The sequence below is a fragment of the Henckelia pumila genome, chromosome 4 (assembly GCF_033568475.1).
Source record: "Henckelia pumila isolate YLH828 chromosome 4, ASM3356847v2, whole genome shotgun sequence".
Taxonomy (NCBI): Eukaryota; Viridiplantae; Streptophyta; class Magnoliopsida; order Lamiales; family Gesneriaceae; genus Henckelia; species Henckelia pumila.
The window spans coordinates 140,192,500-140,209,673 of record NC_133123.1 but is presented as its reverse complement, the minus strand read 5'-3'; the positions used below and the strand labels follow the sequence as shown (position 1 = coordinate 140,209,673).

The window sequence follows — 17,174 nt, the reverse complement described above, 5'->3', positions numbered from 1 at the left end:
GATGTACTTTGAATAGGTTGCTTTGGTCCAGCAAATGTATGGCCTTCGGTGAAGCGCACGTGCACCTCTCAATACGGCACCGTCACGGATACATTCACTCACTTAATCCCATCACACTATAGTCACTTGCATTTGCATATGCCCATTTCTAGAATTAAATCATGGTTTCAAGATTATTATTATTTTTTTGGAAAAAAAAAAAAGAAAAAGCAATTTAATTTCGAAAAGATTATGAAGAATTTAATTGATTGATTGATTAATTGGTGAGTTTAGTAATTGTAATAAAGTTGTGTTACAAGTTCCCTTTGTTATGAAATGTTCTTCACAATTAATGTGTTTGAATGTATGCATCTCCTATTTGTTTTGTACTTGGATCATATATAATTGAAGGAGTTTGGGTCCAAGTGGGCAGACATTGTCATGTGCTACATATAACTATTTCGTTGGTTTCAAATATCGGTTTTCATTTAGTATTTTTGACTTGAATATTCACGTATAATAAATTGATGCTACGTGTTTTAATTCAGAATTTGGTCGTAAACTAACTAATACGTACAATTCATGAATGAATATGTATGCAACACATTGACATGTATTTTCTTGTTCACTTGTAGCTCATTTGACATCAGTGTCCGAAATTTGAAGTTAATTATTATGTATTTCCCAACTTAAAAAAACATGATGTATTTTTGTAATTTCTATGTTCCAAATTAAGCAATATATTTCATGCTAATTTCTTGGTGATACGAAAACATGATTCACAAAGCTTGCCAAAAATAATTATTCTTTTTTTTTTTTTAGAAAATCTTCCGAAAGTAATTATAAATCCAAAAACAAGAAATACCCCATAAAAAGAAAAACAAATGCGATGACACACCCACTGAGTACTGTCCTTAGAAACTCTATCTCCATAGACTTTAGATTGAAAGGGACACAAATTACTCAAAGTAGTAGAAAAAAAATAAAATGTTTGGAGAAACTATAAATAATAAAGAAATTCTTTATAATCCCCAAAAAATTAAAAATATATATATAAAAAAGGACAGTTGGTGCCAAGTGTACATAGAGGATTGGAAATCCCATGACAAAATTTGGATATAAAAGGGGACCAAATTACTAACACAAAGTACCATCCCCTCATTCCTTTCTACACATTTTCTCATTCTTTCTCACTTGTAAACAACAAAACACAGAATCAAGAAATTTTGCTGACTTGCTCCATACACAGCCACACCCCATTAATCTACTCTCTATTCACACAATCTTTTCACCACCCCTTTTCCCACATATTATTCCTTTATTTCACACAACTTTTTTTAGGTGTTTAATTTAATTTGCAATGGAAAACAACTTGCAGCAGCCATTGAAGCCATCGAGATTCAAGAGGATATGTGTTTTTTGTGGGAGCAGCCCAGGAAAAAATCCCAGCTACCAACTTGCAGCAATACAACTCGGCAAAGAATTGGTACCTTAATGTTCACTTTTTATATATATATCTTCTTTTATTTGCATCATTTTCCAACTTTGTGTTTCAATAAATTCGTTCCACAGATTAATCCCTACAAATGCAAAAATTGTTTGCTCTTTTCTAGTTATTTTTTTTAATTAAGTTATGATAAATGTAAAGACTAAAGAAGGGTCCATTCTATAGAAGAAGTTAATGCTCTGTTTGGTTCTATGGTTTATTAGACTGTTTCTTGGAGTTAAAATTTGTTCCAAACATGGCCTTAAGTAAACCAGGGGCTAGAACAGAGAGATGAAAAAGTTGCCCGACAATATATATCGTTTTCACTTCTTTATATAGTAACGTTCGGCTTATAAATATCTTGCAAGTGTTATTATTAATTATATAGTTTGTTTATATACATGATCTCAATTTATCACTAAATAAATCGATCCGGTACATGAATAATTATATAATTTCGGGTTTGGTAGGATTTATATAGTATAATATGTATTTGCAGAGTTGAGAAAGTGTTGTAATGTTGGGATCAGCAAGATTAACGTGCAATCTTTCTTTTTTTTCAGTTGATTAATCATCATATAATAATATGGCGCCCACGTTGAAATTGTATTGCGTGTTTGTGCAAGAAATGAACGCACAATTTATATATATATAAACAAAATTTGGTTAATAATTGGACAGGTTGAAAGGAGCATAGACTTGGTTTATGGAGGTGGAAGCATTGGATTAATGGGTCTAGTCTCCCAAGCTGTGTATGATGGGGGGCGCCATGTGTTAGGGTAATATATAATTTAGTTTTCTTGTTTTTTTTCAAACTTTTTTTAATGTTCTAATAATTTTTTTCCTTTTTGCAGAGTCATTCCTAGAACTCTAATGCCAATAGAGGTAACTAAAATTGTACCATTTAAGTACTAGTCCAATTTGATGCGGAATTTGGTGTTGAAGTAGCAAGTGGCGGCGATTGACTTCAAATTTTTTTTTTGTGGATCAGATAACGGGCGAGCCGGTGGGGGAAGTGAGGGCGGTGTCGGGTATGCACCAAAGAAAGGCGGAAATGGCGAAGCAAGCTGATGCATTTATTGCCTTGCCTGGTAATTTTTAGTCATAGCTTGCGAATACTAATTAACTACGGCATATATCGTGTTGTTATTGTTGCCGGTTTTGTGTTGCTTTCGTAATAATTCTATAATATCTTGGTAGCATTGTCAAAAATAACTTTCCACCCGATGGGCGTTAAATCAGATGGATGCTTTAACCTAAATTTATACCATTTTAAGATTGCTGAATTATTGTCATTCTTTTAGTTACATGATATGATATATTATATCGAAATCCCCCGGGAGCCTGATAAGACGTGAATGTAATATGGACGAATTTTATGCACATGCATGTGCAATTTGGTGATTATTTAATTGGGTTTTTTTTTTTATAAAATAAAAATTTGATTGTTGTAACTAATGAATTATAGGTGGGTATGGTACATTGGAGGAACTCTTGGAAGTCATCACTTGGGCTCAACTTGGAATCCATGACAAACCAGTATGTTGCATTTTAGATTTAATTCCAATTCTTAAATCATGACTCCACTTGTAAAATGGGCATATATATATATATATATATGTGCATGATTAATATATATTGAATAATTGTCATTGATTCATGGGTTCATTTTGAAATTTGCAGGTGGGTTTGCTGAATGTGGATGGGTACTACAACTCACTGTTGTCTTTCATAGACAAGGCAGTGGATGAAGGCTTCATCACCCCATCTGCCCGTCATATCATTGTCTCTGCCCCAACTGCCCATGAACTCATGTCCAAGCTTGAGGTATATACAACATTAGTCTTCAAATTCTTTGATCCATTCTTTTCTATTGTTGAGAGTGAAAATATGATATATATATATATATAATTTATTACAAGGATTATGCTCCGATCCACGACGGTGTTACGCCGAAGTTGACTTGGGAGATAGAGCAACAATTGGGCTATACAACAAAATCAGAACTCGCTCGTTGACCTTAGCTACTACATAAAACGTACTCAAATATTTAGGCAACGTATATAATGGAATTTATTATTATCAGATTGTAAAAGCTAAGCTAGAGTAGGGGTTGATTATTATGTCCGCAGCCCTTTTATTTCCGCTGTGGATTTTTACGTAAAGTTTGTTTGTGCCCATTGTTACTTTATATTGATTTGTCCATTTTTACCTATTCATTTGAATCCACGACAACTTCTTATGTTGTTAGATATAGCAGATATGCAATGTACATCTGCGAACTTTGTTTGCGCATGTTTTCTTTTCTGGTTTTTGGATCATTTGTTGTTCAACTAAAGGAATCTCGATCCCACTAGGGTTTTATTAATTAGGGAAAATATTTTTTTGGTTCATTAACTTGTTCATTTTTTAGTTTTGGTCAATTAATTTTTAAAATTTTTGTTTTAGTACACTAACTTTTAGTTTTCGGATATTTTGGTTCAACTGCTGATGTGACACCGAAAAATGCTGACGTGTCTAGCTGTCACGTCAGCAATTGCAAAAAAAATCACTTAAAATTAAAAATTAGTGTATCAAAATCAAATTTTAAAAATTTAATAAACCAAAACAAAAAAAGACAACCTATTGGACCAAAAAAAAAAAAACATTTCCCCTTAATTAAAACTCGAGTCGATAATGATAAGTGTAAATATCGTAGGAACTCTGCTACAGTAACATCCCACTGTAAATCCATTTCCGTTGAAATCGCATTTGAACCCAATGGCGTTTGACTTTTCTCCACACAGCGCATTGCTGTGCATTGGACACTTTTTGACAAACATAATGCATCATCCCTTGTCCACTCACCAAGTGTGACTTTAAAAATTCAAATTTTAACTTATCCATCGATCAATAACTATTTCTCATTCCACATCTAAAATTGTCTAATGTGAACTTTAAATAATTTTACACGTAGAGATGAGTCGATCAAGATCATTGTAATAATAACATCGTAGAAAGAACTCATGTATCCGAGCTCAACATTCTTATTCCGATATATTTCTTTTTTAGGAAATAGTGTTGAAGAAACACAAATTGACAAGACACGATAATGTTGGAAGAAAGTTAAGGATCTTTTAGTCTAGTGATAAGAGTGAGATTCCAGACTAATATGATCTTGATTTCAAATATCACAAATATGGATAGTAGTTAGATTAGATTGAAAATTCTCCCATTCATTATATCAATAATAATAATAATAATATTGAAGAAGCACGTAGACGAATTCACAAAGATAAAAGTGGTATATATCATAGGGCCATTCTCAATAGACAAATGCATATACATGTACATCTTTCCAAATAGATAAGAACATAAAACAGTACCATCGATTGCTAGTCAGTGCGCATTTTGCACAATCCAATCTTCTAAGTAGACCATCCATGGACCATGATTGAAACATAATACCACATCATATTTTCCTTTGTACACACGTCAAATTTAAAAGGAAGCCTACGATACGATAAGTAGGCTAAAATGGTTGTTAAAAAAATTCAAATTTTATACATAATTTTTGTCAAAACATAAACTCCCTCAAATTTCATCAAGTGAAGGATAGAACCACAGATGATGTGGTGACCAAACCAGAAAGAAGCCCAACAATGACAGCACTGTTGTACGTGCTCGGTTCTCCCTGCTTCGAGTTGTTTCTCGAATCAATATACGAGTCATTAAGAAATGGACCACCAACAAGTGCTCCCATTGCAACATTAGGATTCGGATCCTCCGAGTCAAGCCACTTGAAACCGTCTTTGCAGCCAGTTGTAGCATCTGCCGGAATCGAGGCTCCTCTATGGTGGACATATTGTGGATACTTGTCCCCGTATCCCACGAGATAACTCATGTTCATAGGATTTTTTCCTAGGACATATTCAACCTGTGGAAAACACATAAGATGTGAAAATATATACAAGAACAGAGCAATGTGAAAACACATAAGATGTGAAGATATATATTTCCACTAAATCTTTTGTACAAGTTGACAAAAGATTGCCACCATTGGCACAATATGTGGGTGTACCTGTGAGATTGCAAACTTCCGGAGATCCAAGGGCGTAAAATAACTTCCACTGCAATAAATCTTTGTAGTTCGAGATGTAAGCATGTAATCGCTATAAAGGACAGCTAGAAATGCCGATGCCACAGGATGCTGAAGCGCGTTCCATTCAGTTATCCATATTAAACCTTCTGCATTGACACACTTGATGTAAGGAAATTCGAAACTTTCAACTTCGCGTATGAGAATGTGAGTCGAGGAAGCAGATAAGAAGAAACATTACTGCTAGTTTTACTTTCTGTGGCTGTGGGTGAATCAGGTAAAAGGTTGCACATGACAGCCTCTGCAGACTTCCTATACTTGAGGAGGATTTTAGAATTTGAAATATCTTCGGACCCAAAAAAATTAACCCTCGATAGCAGAACCTGTACAAAGCTCAAATGAAACACAGTATAAAAGAACATCTTCCCATATGTGCTCTTTTTAATTTTAGAAGCAAAGAAAATACCCTTTTTATTCACTCTACAACATTACTAGATATTACCCGACGCATGAGATAGTACCTGAGCACCAGCCAGCTTGTTATCCCAGCTAAACCATGTAATACTTCCCCAATCAGCGAAATCATCGCCATTTTTCCCTGTTACATATTCAAAGTAGAATCTCTCCCCAGTCGCATGATAGAGCCAACTAGCTGCCCACAAGAGCTCATCCCCATAGCCGGTAGAATTATAGAACTTTTGCACATTGGGAATGCTGATGCTGTAAGATTCTCTATATCGGTCGGCAAATGTGAACAATTGTTTAGCATGCTTCAGAAGTAGGCTGGAATATGAAGAGTTGATGTCCTTGAACACTAGAGATGCTGATGCCAGAGCTGCTGCTGTTTCAGCGGCAACCTCAGTTCCAGGGACAGAGGCGTTCACCTGTGTTAAAGGTCGTCTCTTTGTCATGTTTTCGGGTCGATTCCAACACCTATGATCTAGTGTAGGACTGCCAACCTGAAAAATTGTTACCAAGTAAAAATATTACTTGGGCGTCCCTCTACTTAAAAAACAGCTTCCAAGATGGGTGAAAATTGAGCTTTCACAAGGTAAACCACACTTGTTTTCTCTTCGCTTTTTGTCAAAATAGAGTTGGAAAATGAATAGCTATCTGTTAAATGAACTTTCACGACACTGCGCCAAAACTTTGTTCATCCAAGTACGTCATTTCCTCTAACTGAAACACAACCTCATATTAACCAAGTTCTCCCACAGTTATGGTGTGTAACACGAATCAAGCACTTTACCAGGCTTGGGGGATATGCAAGTGTTAAACCTACAACAAATTTAAGCCCTCCGATTGAGGAATAGATCGAACAAACCTGAATGTAGAGGACATCATCAGATGGATGAGCATTTACGAGGTAGTCTGTGATCCACTTGAGTGAATCTCTAGCTGGTTCCAATTGGTTCACGGCTTTCATGTGGTCACCATATTCAAGAATCGTCCACGACAACACTGTTGCGGTGAAAGCTAATGGGAATCCAAACTTTATATGATCCCCAGCATCATACATCCCCTTCGAAAGGTCCAACTTTGCCTCGCTTCCATCTTGCAAACCCGAATCCCCTCTCCAAGGTATCTTATTATTCTCCAATTTCCCGGCTGTAATGTGTAGTGAAGCAAGTACCAATATCAATAAAAATTAAATAATTAACAAGAAACAAGACCTCGGAAATTCCAAACCCATAAACTAGATTTTTAAGCGGGAAACTCCACCAACCTTACAATTACAGCAGACATTACAAAAAATAGCCACATAAAAGCAACTTTTGATCGATGTTTAAACAATACATGTAACTTAACAGCTAAAACAACATTCAAGAACTAAACATTACATCAGCATACCAGTAAAAAAGCAAATCTCATGCATAATATAATCTTTCTGAAGCTTGCTTCAACTTAATTTTGGGCTCGATCCTTGTCACCATAACATCAATACAAACACACGTCCAGTGATATAAAAATTCGAAAGCAAACACACACGTCCAGTGATATAAAAATTCGAAAGCAAAACGGAACGATGGGAACGTACATTTTTGAACGTCGAAAAACTGCATAGCAATTCCTAGAGCATCAGCATATTTCTTTATAATAGCACCAGGATGGCCGGGAACAGGGGCGGCATCAGGTTCTGATTCGTAGATATTCTGTGTCACGGTTACGAAAATCGCAAACCCAATTGCCCCGAAAACTAAGAGTACCAAAAACCAACCGCACCACCCTCCGGAACGCCTTTTGTCCTCCATCCTTTTGAAGAAATCAAGGAAAAATATAAGCTTGAGGAGCTTTCTCCCGCATGAATCTGATAACGAATGCCGCTTCAGCTGAGTGGATCCAAACATGCGAGGATTAGCAGGTTAATCTTGCACCAAATTCTTGAAAATACAGTAAACAAAAGTTACAAGGAAACACATGCAATGCCCAGCATTGCCTTCGGGGAGGTAAAATACAGGAGGGTTTTATCACGAGGAATCTTCAAGAAATTTTCGAGGAAAAAAAATGGAATCTTGACAAGGTTTGACAGGATAAGATGAGAAAAACCGAAACGTGAACATGAAAGATCTGATGGCGTTGAGGTCTGAGAGAAAGATGGGATTGTTTTCTGGACAGAACAGGGCACCGACACATGTACGATAATTCCTTCCTCCCAATTTCATGCATGAAAATCCATCAAATGACAAGAATGCCCAATGTTGTTGCCCTTGGTGGAGCACTGTCTTTTCTCACATATTTTAATTTAATGGTTCTGGAAACTTGAGGTAGAATTCTATACAAGACCCATCATAAACTTATTACAACTACCTTTGTCCTTTAATACCGATCAGATATTTATATAATGAATCATTATATATGTTAATTATTATGCGTCATATAAATGGTCTGTTACATTAATGAAGCATGAGAATTTAAAATGTTTATGCCTCATAAGATCGGAACTTGACCATTGAATCAAGGAGGTTGTAAGTTCGACTTCACCTTGCTAAAGAAGCCCTTGCTCAGGGTGCAAGAAACTGATTTTGTCAATTTAGTTCCCTTATACCTTGGCTATTTCGTAAAATTAGAGAGACATGGATGGTTGTTCATGTAATGTTTCCTTTTTAAAGGAGTCACATCTGGCAATAACATAAACCGAACGAATTATGGTGATATGGCAATTAAAAAATTCAAAATTGTAACTTATGGTCGGATACTCACAAAATTAATATGATTCAGAATTCCAACCACAAAAAAAGGAACGAAACTATTGTTTCTAACAAAATAACAAGGGGGCAAGGGGATTACAATCGATTCAGATAGTAAAAGAAAAATATCATCACGTGTACAACAAAACAAAATGTACCACCATTGCTGCCAAAAAATTATGTTTGTTTCAAACTTTTGTTGAATCTGTAGAATTCGAGCATTTCTTCCTCCAACGGATGAGTTTCCCCTACGATAACAAGGCAATGTAGAGGAGGCCCAAAATCTTGAGTCAAAAGTTGTTTCATGGATCCTGCAACTATAACCTGATCTTCGCAGCCTACTCGTGCTAATCCAACACAAGAAGTGTCTTCATTGTACACTGCAATTTGAGACCGAAGCATTACCAGATTAAATTATTCAAAGTAGTGATTCATCAAATTTCACGGGAAGTAAAAAGATCACGTGGCAAGTGTTCGGGAACATACCAGATTCTGGGTGATTTTGTCCCACCTCCAAGAGCTGCTCAATTGCAGTGTTTACAGTCATAAACCTTGGTGGCTCGTACACTTTTTTACCTCTGAAATATAACGAGAGATAGAAGTATATGATAATCCAGCTGAATAATGATTGCATTCAAAATTGTGCTATTAAAGAACAATGAAATATACATAAATAAAAAGGTATCTTCTTTTAGTATGGAACAACATAAATTTATCTCTAACCTGCATAATGATTCTATGGATGGTTCCTTCACTCGAATGTCTGCAAATAATAAGAGAATGGTATTGAGTTATTCACAATTAAGAACACAAGACCAGAATCCTTTTTTTCTGGAAAATAGAGCATCAGAGCAATTGTATAAGCTATAAACTTTCTGCACAACAGCAATACAAGACTATTAAGTGTACCTAATAAGCAGAGCGTATGCAAACCAAGTGTTCGATTTCTTTTAATTTTCTCATAAAAACTATCAGGCCTCCAGGTATCAGTGAAAAAGGGTATGGAAACTGTCTCCCCATACCGATAGAGCTGTAGGCCACAGACTCCAATAGCATTCATCACTGAAGCATTGTGAACCACCTTAACATCTACCTCCAACTTCTTGGCTCGAACAACAAGATCAGTATGAGTTGTGGCACTGCATGAAATTTCACAACCACCAACATATTTCAACACCGCCAATGTAGGATACCAAGATGCAACTTTTATGTAGAATAAATTTCCAGTCATCCAGAAAAGGTTCACAACACAAACAAAATTCACCATGCATTAACCAAATCTTAAATATATAGGATTCATTCCGATTTGAAAAAATAAATAAATAAGTCAAGTAATCAAAACGAGTTCAAAAAACATAATTACCCAAAAGGATCGCCGACCACCAAAAACGCCACATCGGAAGACTGAGCTTCTAACAGAATAACATCCGCCTTTTCCTCGACCATTTCCCTATCCGCGACTATAATCGATCTCCCATAACAATTTTCCTGCGGATACTCCAAGATTCAAAATTTATTACGTAAAAACTCAATCAAATCGAGAAAAAAGAGACCCACCAGACTTGAGAGGCCGTCGGATGTGAGACCAAAGGAGAGAAGAGAAGTATATGCCTCAATGTACACTTTGCTACATTTCTTTATTGCTTCAAGCCCTCTCAAGGTGATGTCTTTCTCGTCCCCTAAACCTAATCCTATAATATACAACATCCTATCGTTCTGTATCCTGGTCTGATTCTCAAAACTCTTTCGGGATTTTAGAGTTGATTGAGCGAAATTTTAAACCCTAGATAAACCACAGGCTTAAATAATGTATAAATTTAATACAGCATTAGCCTACCTCAAATAAGGTCGATATGTCCGAGTGGTTAAGGAGACAGACTTGAAATCTGTTGGGCTCTGCCCGCGCAGGTTCGAACCCTGCTGTCGACGATTATTTTGGCGATTATTTTTCGATACACTAATTATTTTACATTTACAAGAAAAGAAAATTTATATCACTAGACTAGATTAGAACTAAAATAAACCGACTCCTGTATATATAAAAATTATTTTACAGAAATAATTACTTAATGATAATGAAACTTTCTTTATTGAGTCAACATTTTATGATATTTACTATTTAGATGTATTTGGACGTACAATAATTTAATTGACTCGGACCGTGTTTTTAAATAATAAAAATGTTTCATCTGGAAGATATCAAAATGCCAAACAATACAATACCGAAATACAAACTTTGTTTTTAAATATTAATGATTTGATTTGGTTCGCTATTCAAAAAAAAAAAGTAGAATCTACAAGTTTGACCCCTGCTCAGGGTTTCATATACTAATAAAACATACTAATAAAACAAAAGCAAAAACAAAAACAATCCACGTTGTTACGAGGAACTCATTGATCACAAATAAACGAGTTCCATTCTTGTGCGTCGTGATTTTAAGGTCCACAAAGCAATCAATCACGTTCAGTGATGTCATCTAGCATAGAAATAAGTTAATGCGATTGGGGTTCATCAACACCAGTGATCCGTGTGCCACTCAGTACAAAGCCTCCAAAGGAGCTCATCTGCATATGCGGATGAGTTCTTGATGGAAGAACCTGCATTTTAGCAGCGTTTAGAAATCAGTACTGCGGAGTAAAAACCAACGTTAGAAAGTAGCAGAAACTAGGGGTAGTGTCTATAACAGTATTTTAAAAATATATATAGACAGGTTCTGAGACTAACAAAGAGCTGACAACCAACTACGAGATACAAGGTTGATCAAGATTTCTCACCACCATCAGATACACAACAAAATTAAAAAGGAGATGCTATTCGCTTGTAAACATCAGTGAACTGTACAAGAGTAGGCCTTCTCCTTCACTCTTATTTAATGGTATTGGACGATTGCATTGTGTAGATTGTAGAATGTTATACAAATTAACCCAACGACATTTCCACAAAAATAACGGATTCTTTTCGTCACACATCTCTTAAAGAAATGATAAACGGAAAGCAAAAGGCAACTTTGCAGATACACAGTCCAAAAATTAATAACGATGGAAGATCGCATAAACCTGGTATTCACGTAGCCAAGGTTCGGATATTTGCAAGTTGATGGCCATTTTTTCGATCTGCAGATTGTGCAGACATGTGGCTAGAGGCTGCAAAAAGAAAATTGTGAAATTATTCAGGTCTTTTTTTATGTAAGAAACTCGAATATTATAAATAATAATATGAAAGATAATTCCAAGTGTGAACCAGATGTCAACACACTTCGAAAAAGCTAACTCCTCAAAAAGCTAACTCAAAATAATGCTCCAATCCCTATACAGGTCTTTGATCAAGCATGTAGCTTAAACCAAGGTATATTACAGAATGTCCATTAAAAAAAGCCATGGGTTGAAGGAAACATACATATTTGAAGGTATGGACAATCACTGAAGCATTTCGAGCGTATGAAAGTGAAAATATATTAATGATGCAGAGCTAACCGATTAAAACAAGTACCTGGAGATACTGGTGATAAATCACAAATGGAGCTGAATAGGATAAAAGTGGTAAGAGTTCTTTCACAATGCTCCAAGCATCCAAGTCTGGAGCAGCAATTATCATACTAAAAATAGAAGACAAAAAGTAACAGAGTTAAAACCTTTAGAAATGTCAAAATAACTTCATATGATCGAAAAGAAAGCATGTCACGGAAATGTGCACAGACCTGGAAAATCCATTTTCCTTCCAGGCCTTGATGGCCTCCAGTGGTGCTCTTTCACCAGCCTTTACACTTTTACAAAGTTTTGGAGAACGGTCCACATTTGTCACAGTGTCAATATTTCCATTACAGCTTTCATCCATGCTGGCCAGATTTATTACTGAAGTAGACAAAGATTGTTCCTGCATATCAATACCATTTGTAGTTAGATCAAAATTACAAGCCGATAGAATCAAACAATCAAATGTGTTGCCTACATTTTGCTGACTCCTGGCATCACAGGCATCTTCAAGCTGCTCGGTTGATAATGGAGTTCCACCATCTGATGAACATAATTCAGCCAATGAAGAGTGGACAATCCTGGACAAAGGAAGCACACGACAGGTTCATTTTCCTTCCATCAACCATGGTTAAAAAACTGCTTCAACAGTATTTCCAGATACAAAGAATAGATACTTCGATATAGTGCAAAATGATTAGTATATCCCAACACTATAGACATCTACCTTCTGCATGTATCATCACAGAAATTGAACATTTGTACAATACCGATGGGATGTGGCTTTACTCCCCTATATGTATTGCAAACATAACCTGTTCCTGCTATCGCAAAACACAATAGCAAAAGTTACCCAACTATATCAAATCTTCTGCAGTAAAACCCAGTTAGTGTCCATATTAGCATGTTAGCCAGTCTTGTCCAGCTATATAGCACATACCAGATTCAAAACATTACATCTACCATGTTAACATCATCGGACGCAGGTCCCTCATTGAAAGGTACCAAACTAGTTGCAGCAACTATGTGCTCAATCTTTATAACGTGAGAAAATTTTTTGAAGCATGAAAGCTACATTTGAAACAACACTTTTTTGTTTGTCTAAATTGTAAAATATGGCCAGCAGTCCAGCACATTATCTCTATGGACAATTTTACAAAAAATTGAAGGAACAAATTCACTTCAACTAAAGAAATCAGATACCTCCCAAGCGCTCTGCAACAGCACCAGTAATGATTCCTCCAAGCATGTCCACTACAAGAACATCCGAATGTGCAGTAACATTAGCCAAGGAAAGCAGAAGAGATAATGTGTCCACCCGCAAAAACCTGGATATTATAAAGTAAAACTCAGTCCTTATGCACTTGAAGCATTAACAGCTCACAGCTGATGTTGGGAAAAGGTCAAATCTAAAATAGGAGCAGATTAAAGGTAATCATTGATTGGTGATGGGACAAGAGATTGGAAAGGATATGGACAAACACAAGAAGTTCCGGAACAAAACTATTCAAATGTGATCGGTACATGTCATTGTTCAAGAAGGTATTCAACATTTACAATATAAAGCGGAGATATCACAACAGGAAGTCGCAACCAATCCAAGAGTCCATCTCTTACATTGCCAAAAACCATTACCGTTTGTTGGGCAACTTTAAGATGTGTTTATTGTGTGAGGACATAATCTTAAGAAAGAGCTAATATTCTATCTGCTTAAAATTCAATGAATTAATGTGCAAAAAGCAAAAGCTGCATATTTTCATTAGGAAATCGAAATACAATATTAAGGTCTCTTTCATTATAATAATCCACGTCTGCAACAAGATATTTACCCAATTTTCTCGGCATGTTTCTTGAAGTATGCTTCACATATGCTGTAAGGAACAAGATACAGTGTAAGGGTATCAGGAAATAAACGGCAAAAATAAAAAATAATACTACATGAGATCAAGAGAATTCGCGAGCAACTTTTAAACAGAAAATGCATCATAACCAAAATACAGTTTGTTTTTATTTTAATTGAAATCTAGTGCTCAAAAAAAGTTTCCACGGTTCTTGGTTTGCTTGAATCTCAATAATCTTTTTAAAGCATCGATGCCAACTATCCAACACCCCGAAATTTTTGACGCGTCAAATAAAATTTCTAATGGTTACACAATAATAATAATAATATATACACTACTAACAAAATGAGCAAATAAATTATTAAAATTATTCATAAAAAATATAACAGAAGATTTTGACATTTAAAATAAAGGAATGAATAGATATATAGATATTAGATTCCATATATACAAAAAACTTTATAACTAACTATATACTTATATATTCATAAAACTAACCTACTTTATTTACAAATATATATATTTTTTACAAGTATTAAAATATAGTTTATGTAAAACAATAAGGGTTCGTTTGAAGTTAAAGATAAGATAATAATATGGAGAAAAGTAATCTATCTAATATGATAAAAAAATAAATAAAAATGATAGTTTGTATAGTATTTGGTTTGATTGATAAATAATAGTTAGTTTGATTTGATTGATTAATTTTTAGATAAAATGATATGTTACCATTTTGTCCTTTTAAAAGTTAATAAAATTTGAATAATATTATTTATTAAGAGTAATATAGTAATTTTAGTAATTTAAATTCAATGATTTGATTGATGTAAAATAAATAATTAATGATTTGATTGATGTATGATAAATATTTAGTAGTAGATAAATAATATGACAAAAAAAAGTGAGATTGAATAAGATTAGTTATACATAGATTAACAGTACGTCACTTCAAACGGACCCTAAAACTATAGGATTATTATATAAAATATTAATTTATCAACAAAATAATAATAGTTTAATATAATATAAGTAAAATAAAAACTATGCATCACTGTAAAATAAAGACACACATAGAGTCCAGAAGTTAACCTTCGTGCAAAAGGGCGTCTGAGAAGTACCCTTGGTGCGTATTTTTTTTGCTTCTTAATCCTATACTTTTCCTGCAAAAAGATATGGATTAGGTTTCACTTCTAGTTTATATTATTCTGAATCGCACGAGAGATAAGCACCTGTGAAAATGCAGTTTTCTTCTCAAATGTTGCACTGTTTGCAATAAGAGCTTCAACAATGTCATCACCAGTTGCTCCCTTTCTGCAAAAATTAGAAAGTGATGTTGAATAGATAGTCAAATGCAATTATATGACATAGGGCAATACAAAGATAGGTAATGTGTGGAAAAAAGGTCCTATGGACAAAGAGGAAACAGGCAGTTTCTAAGTGTCTGTCCCAATCTATGCATACAATTCAATTTTAACCAAGACATAAGAAACACAAACCTCCGCATCTCCTCGATATCTTCACCAGAGAGACTCTGGGCTGTGTTATTATCAACTATCGCTCGGTTATCTCTGCTCTCCTCCGTAATTTGAGAAACAATTTTCTCTTGAATAATATCACCTACGAAAGATAAATAAATAAGAGCGTCAGCAATAGAAATGCAAGTCCAGTTACTATTTTTTTTCCTCATACCAATTTTTCGAGTGTATCACAATAATATAATATTCTTGTGTTGATTAATTTTAAATTAAAAAAAAAAAAAAAAAAAAAAAAAAAAAAACTGGTGTTGCTAAGCCTCCATGCCTCAAGAATACGTTTACAGTCACGCGAGCCATATAGAGATATGATAACTACGAGAATGTGGATTAAAACCGATAGCCGAATAAGTGAACTGTTAGTACTCAATCGCTCTGAAACAGTGTTTCAGAAGCATCTGACTAAGTTTTAAGGACTTGAAAACATACTAACAAAAACCTTCTGAAGATGGAAATATGCGGGACAGAAAGGGCCCATCATCCCCAACCTCCACTTGAAACGAAGACCCAAAAGGGCACCCAATCAAAGGCTGCAGTGAGCAATTCTTGTTACCGATTTTTATTTTCCTGCAAATTCACAAATAAGAATTCAACCAAACAAAAATCCCATATTAATACATGTTACCCAAAGATAAATGACTTGAAGTGGAAGTCTTACGAGCCCGCCGTGAGGCGAGAGAAAAGAACGCGATCACCATCGTTAATATCGAGCAAGACACTGCATCCTTCCCAAGTGATTCGAGTGTTCTGAATCCGACTCCAACTTTCTTTCGAATTGTTTATTGTCATTGGTTATTTCTCTTTATCACCTTCAATTTCGAACGTTCTAGCAAATTAATTTGTATCCGAAGTTACAGTGTGGTTACTTGAAAATTTGGATTTGAAATTCCAGTGCAGAAATAGAATCTTAAAACCCTAGCCAATCGCAAAGGGATTCGAAATTATAGGCGCGGTGGCGTCGCTTATATAGTGAGCCTTTTTATTTCGAAAGTGGGCCTCACTAAATTTAAAGCCCAATTTAGTTGTCAACCTCAATATTGGGTTATTGTGTCCGCTTTAAGCCCATCCACTAAACATTTCTTGGTCTTCATCGATATTAAACATTAAACTCGATATGTAGATATAAATCATGCATGTAATATAAATCATTCAAAAAAATTAATAACAAAAATATATTTCATATTTTAACTTAATTACTGGTATAATTACTAAAAACACAATTATTTTCTTAACACATTTTTTAAATGAAAAACTATACTATTTTCTAATAATTAAATATCGAAATAATTCAAAAACACCGTATAATTTATTTTGTACACCGCTCACATGATTTCTCATTCAAAAAAAAAAAACATGTTCTTGAATTATAATATAAATGGAGCCAAAAATTAGATGAAACAAGGAAGAGACTAAGAATAAATAGCCTTAAACAAGTGTAGCTAGTACTGTTTTTCTTTTCTTTTTTTTCCTTTTCCCGAAAACTAGTATAGTATGTATAGTTTTGAGTGGTGAAGTTGCTGGCAGGAAGCACGTATTCACGTGGTGCTGAACGCTACAAAATAAAATTTAATGGGCATACAGTCAATGTTAGTAACTCTA

At 34.8% G+C, this 17,174-nt stretch overlaps 4 protein-coding genes and 1 non-coding gene across 10 annotated transcripts; 2 read left to right on the top strand and 3 right to left on the bottom strand.

Annotated features, from left to right (window-relative positions):
• The first annotated feature begins 1,133 nt into the window (after positions 1–1,133).
• On the top strand, positions 1,134–3,728 carry LOC140894707 (probable cytokinin riboside 5'-monophosphate phosphoribohydrolase LOGL10). The gene is made up of 7 exons (XM_073303289.1): positions 1,134–1,465; positions 2,147–2,244; positions 2,320–2,350; positions 2,457–2,556; positions 2,934–3,004; positions 3,149–3,292; positions 3,388–3,728. The coding sequence occupies exons 1-7, from the start codon at positions 1,340–1,342 to the stop codon at positions 3,481–3,483; spliced, it is 666 nt and encodes a 221-aa protein (XP_073159390.1). The 5' UTR covers positions 1,134–1,339; the 3' UTR covers positions 3,484–3,728.
• Positions 3,729–4,801: 1,073 nt separating this feature from the next.
• LOC140863223 (endoglucanase 10-like) lies at positions 4,802–8,579 on the bottom strand. Of its 3 annotated transcripts, XM_073266505.1 has the most exons (7): positions 8,526–8,579; positions 7,582–7,873; positions 6,868–7,151; positions 6,065–6,502; positions 5,785–5,926; positions 5,526–5,692; positions 4,802–5,381 (listed from the first exon to the last, which is right to left on the bottom strand). In XM_073266505.1, exons 2-7 carry the CDS (start codon positions 7,793–7,795, stop codon positions 5,049–5,051), a joined length of 1,578 nt encoding a protein of 525 aa, XP_073122606.1. In that variant the 5' UTR covers positions 7,796–7,873; positions 8,526–8,579; the 3' UTR covers positions 4,802–5,048. The 3 variants fall into 3 exon arrangements, with proteins under 3 accessions (XP_073122606.1, XP_073122604.1, XP_073122605.1); XM_073266503.1 differs by having other exon boundaries at positions 7,582–8,579; XM_073266504.1 differs by having other exon boundaries at positions 5,797–5,926; positions 7,582–8,579.
• Positions 8,580–8,752: 173 nt separating this feature from the next.
• Positions 8,753–10,504, bottom strand: LOC140863224 (probable diphthine methyl ester synthase). Its single transcript, XM_073266506.1, has 6 exons — positions 10,289–10,504; positions 10,095–10,219; positions 9,641–9,870; positions 9,455–9,494; positions 9,218–9,309; positions 8,753–9,111 (listed from the first exon to the last, which is right to left on the bottom strand). The coding sequence occupies exons 1-6, from the start codon at positions 10,436–10,438 to the stop codon at positions 8,909–8,911; spliced, it is 840 nt and encodes a 279-aa protein (XP_073122607.1). The 5' UTR covers positions 10,439–10,504; the 3' UTR covers positions 8,753–8,908.
• A 74-nt stretch (positions 10,505–10,578) lies between these two features.
• TRNAS-UGA (transfer RNA serine (anticodon UGA)) lies at positions 10,579–10,660 on the top strand. The gene has a single exon. It is a non-coding gene; the product is annotated as a tRNA-Ser (tRNA).
• A 299-nt stretch (positions 10,661–10,959) lies between these two features.
• LOC140864787 (uncharacterized) lies at positions 10,960–16,487 on the bottom strand. Of its 4 annotated transcripts, none has more exons than XM_073269149.1 (13): positions 16,234–16,487; positions 16,015–16,142; positions 15,540–15,660; positions 15,273–15,354; positions 15,133–15,203; positions 14,032–14,073; positions 13,406–13,530; positions 12,930–13,026; positions 12,681–12,783; positions 12,430–12,605; positions 12,222–12,327; positions 11,789–11,875; positions 10,960–11,329 (listed from the first exon to the last, which is right to left on the bottom strand). In XM_073269149.1, exons 1-13 carry the CDS (start codon positions 16,362–16,364, stop codon positions 11,225–11,227), a joined length of 1,374 nt encoding a protein of 457 aa, XP_073125250.1. In that variant the 5' UTR covers positions 16,365–16,487; the 3' UTR covers positions 10,960–11,224. The 4 variants fall into 4 exon arrangements, with proteins under 4 accessions (XP_073125250.1, XP_073125251.1, XP_073125253.1 ...); XM_073269150.1 differs by having other exon boundaries at positions 12,930–13,023; XM_073269152.1 differs by having other exon boundaries at positions 16,005–16,142; positions 16,271–16,380.
• Between the last annotated feature and the right edge of the window lie 687 nt (positions 16,488–17,174).

Excerpts from the sequence above, each read along its gene's own strand:
- LOC140894707 (XM_073303289.1), top strand. The coding sequence starts at position 1,340 with ATGGAAAACAACTTGCAGCAGCCATTGAAGCCATCGAGATTCAAGAGG. Across the intron at positions 1,466-2,146 it reads TACAACTCGGCAAAGAATTG|GTTGAAAGGAGCATAGACTT; the intron begins GTACCTTAATGT and ends ATAATTGGACAG. Across the intron at positions 3,293-3,387 it reads AACTCATGTCCAAGCTTGAG|GATTATGCTCCGATCCACGA; the intron begins GTATATACAACA and ends ATTTATTACAAG.
- LOC140863224 (XM_073266506.1), bottom strand. The coding sequence starts at position 10,438 with ATGTTGTATATTATAGGATTAGGTTTAGGGGACGAGAAAGACATCACC. Across the intron at positions 9,495-9,640 it reads GCATACGCTCTGCTTATTAG|ACATTCGAGTGAAGGAACCA; the intron begins GTACACTTAATA and ends TATTATTTGCAG. Across the intron at positions 9,112-9,217 it reads ACAAAATCACCCAGAATCTG|TGTACAATGAAGACACTTCT; the intron begins GTATGTTCCCGA and ends CTCAAATTGCAG.
- LOC140863223 (XM_073266503.1), bottom strand. The coding sequence starts at position 7,891 with ATGTTTGGATCCACTCAGCTGAAGCGGCATTCGTTATCAGATTCATGC. Across the intron at positions 5,693-5,784 it reads CACAGAAAGTAAAACTAGCA|AAGGTTTAATATGGATAACT; the intron begins GTAATGTTTCTT and ends GTGTCAATGCAG. Across the intron at positions 5,382-5,525 it reads GGAAGTTTGCAATCTCACAG|GTTGAATATGTCCTAGGAAA; the intron begins GTACACCCACAT and ends TGTTTTCCACAG.
- LOC140864787 (XM_073269149.1), bottom strand. The coding sequence starts at position 16,364 with ATGACAATAAACAATTCGAAAGAAAGTTGGAGTCGGATTCAGAACACT. Across the intron at positions 15,204-15,272 it reads AGAAAACTGCATTTTCACAG|GAAAAGTATAGGATTAAGAA; the intron begins GTGCTTATCTCT and ends ATCTTTTTGCAG. Across the intron at positions 12,784-12,929 it reads TGTGATGATACATGCAGAAG|GATTGTCCACTCTTCATTGG; the intron begins GTAGATGTCTAT and ends TCCTTTGTCCAG.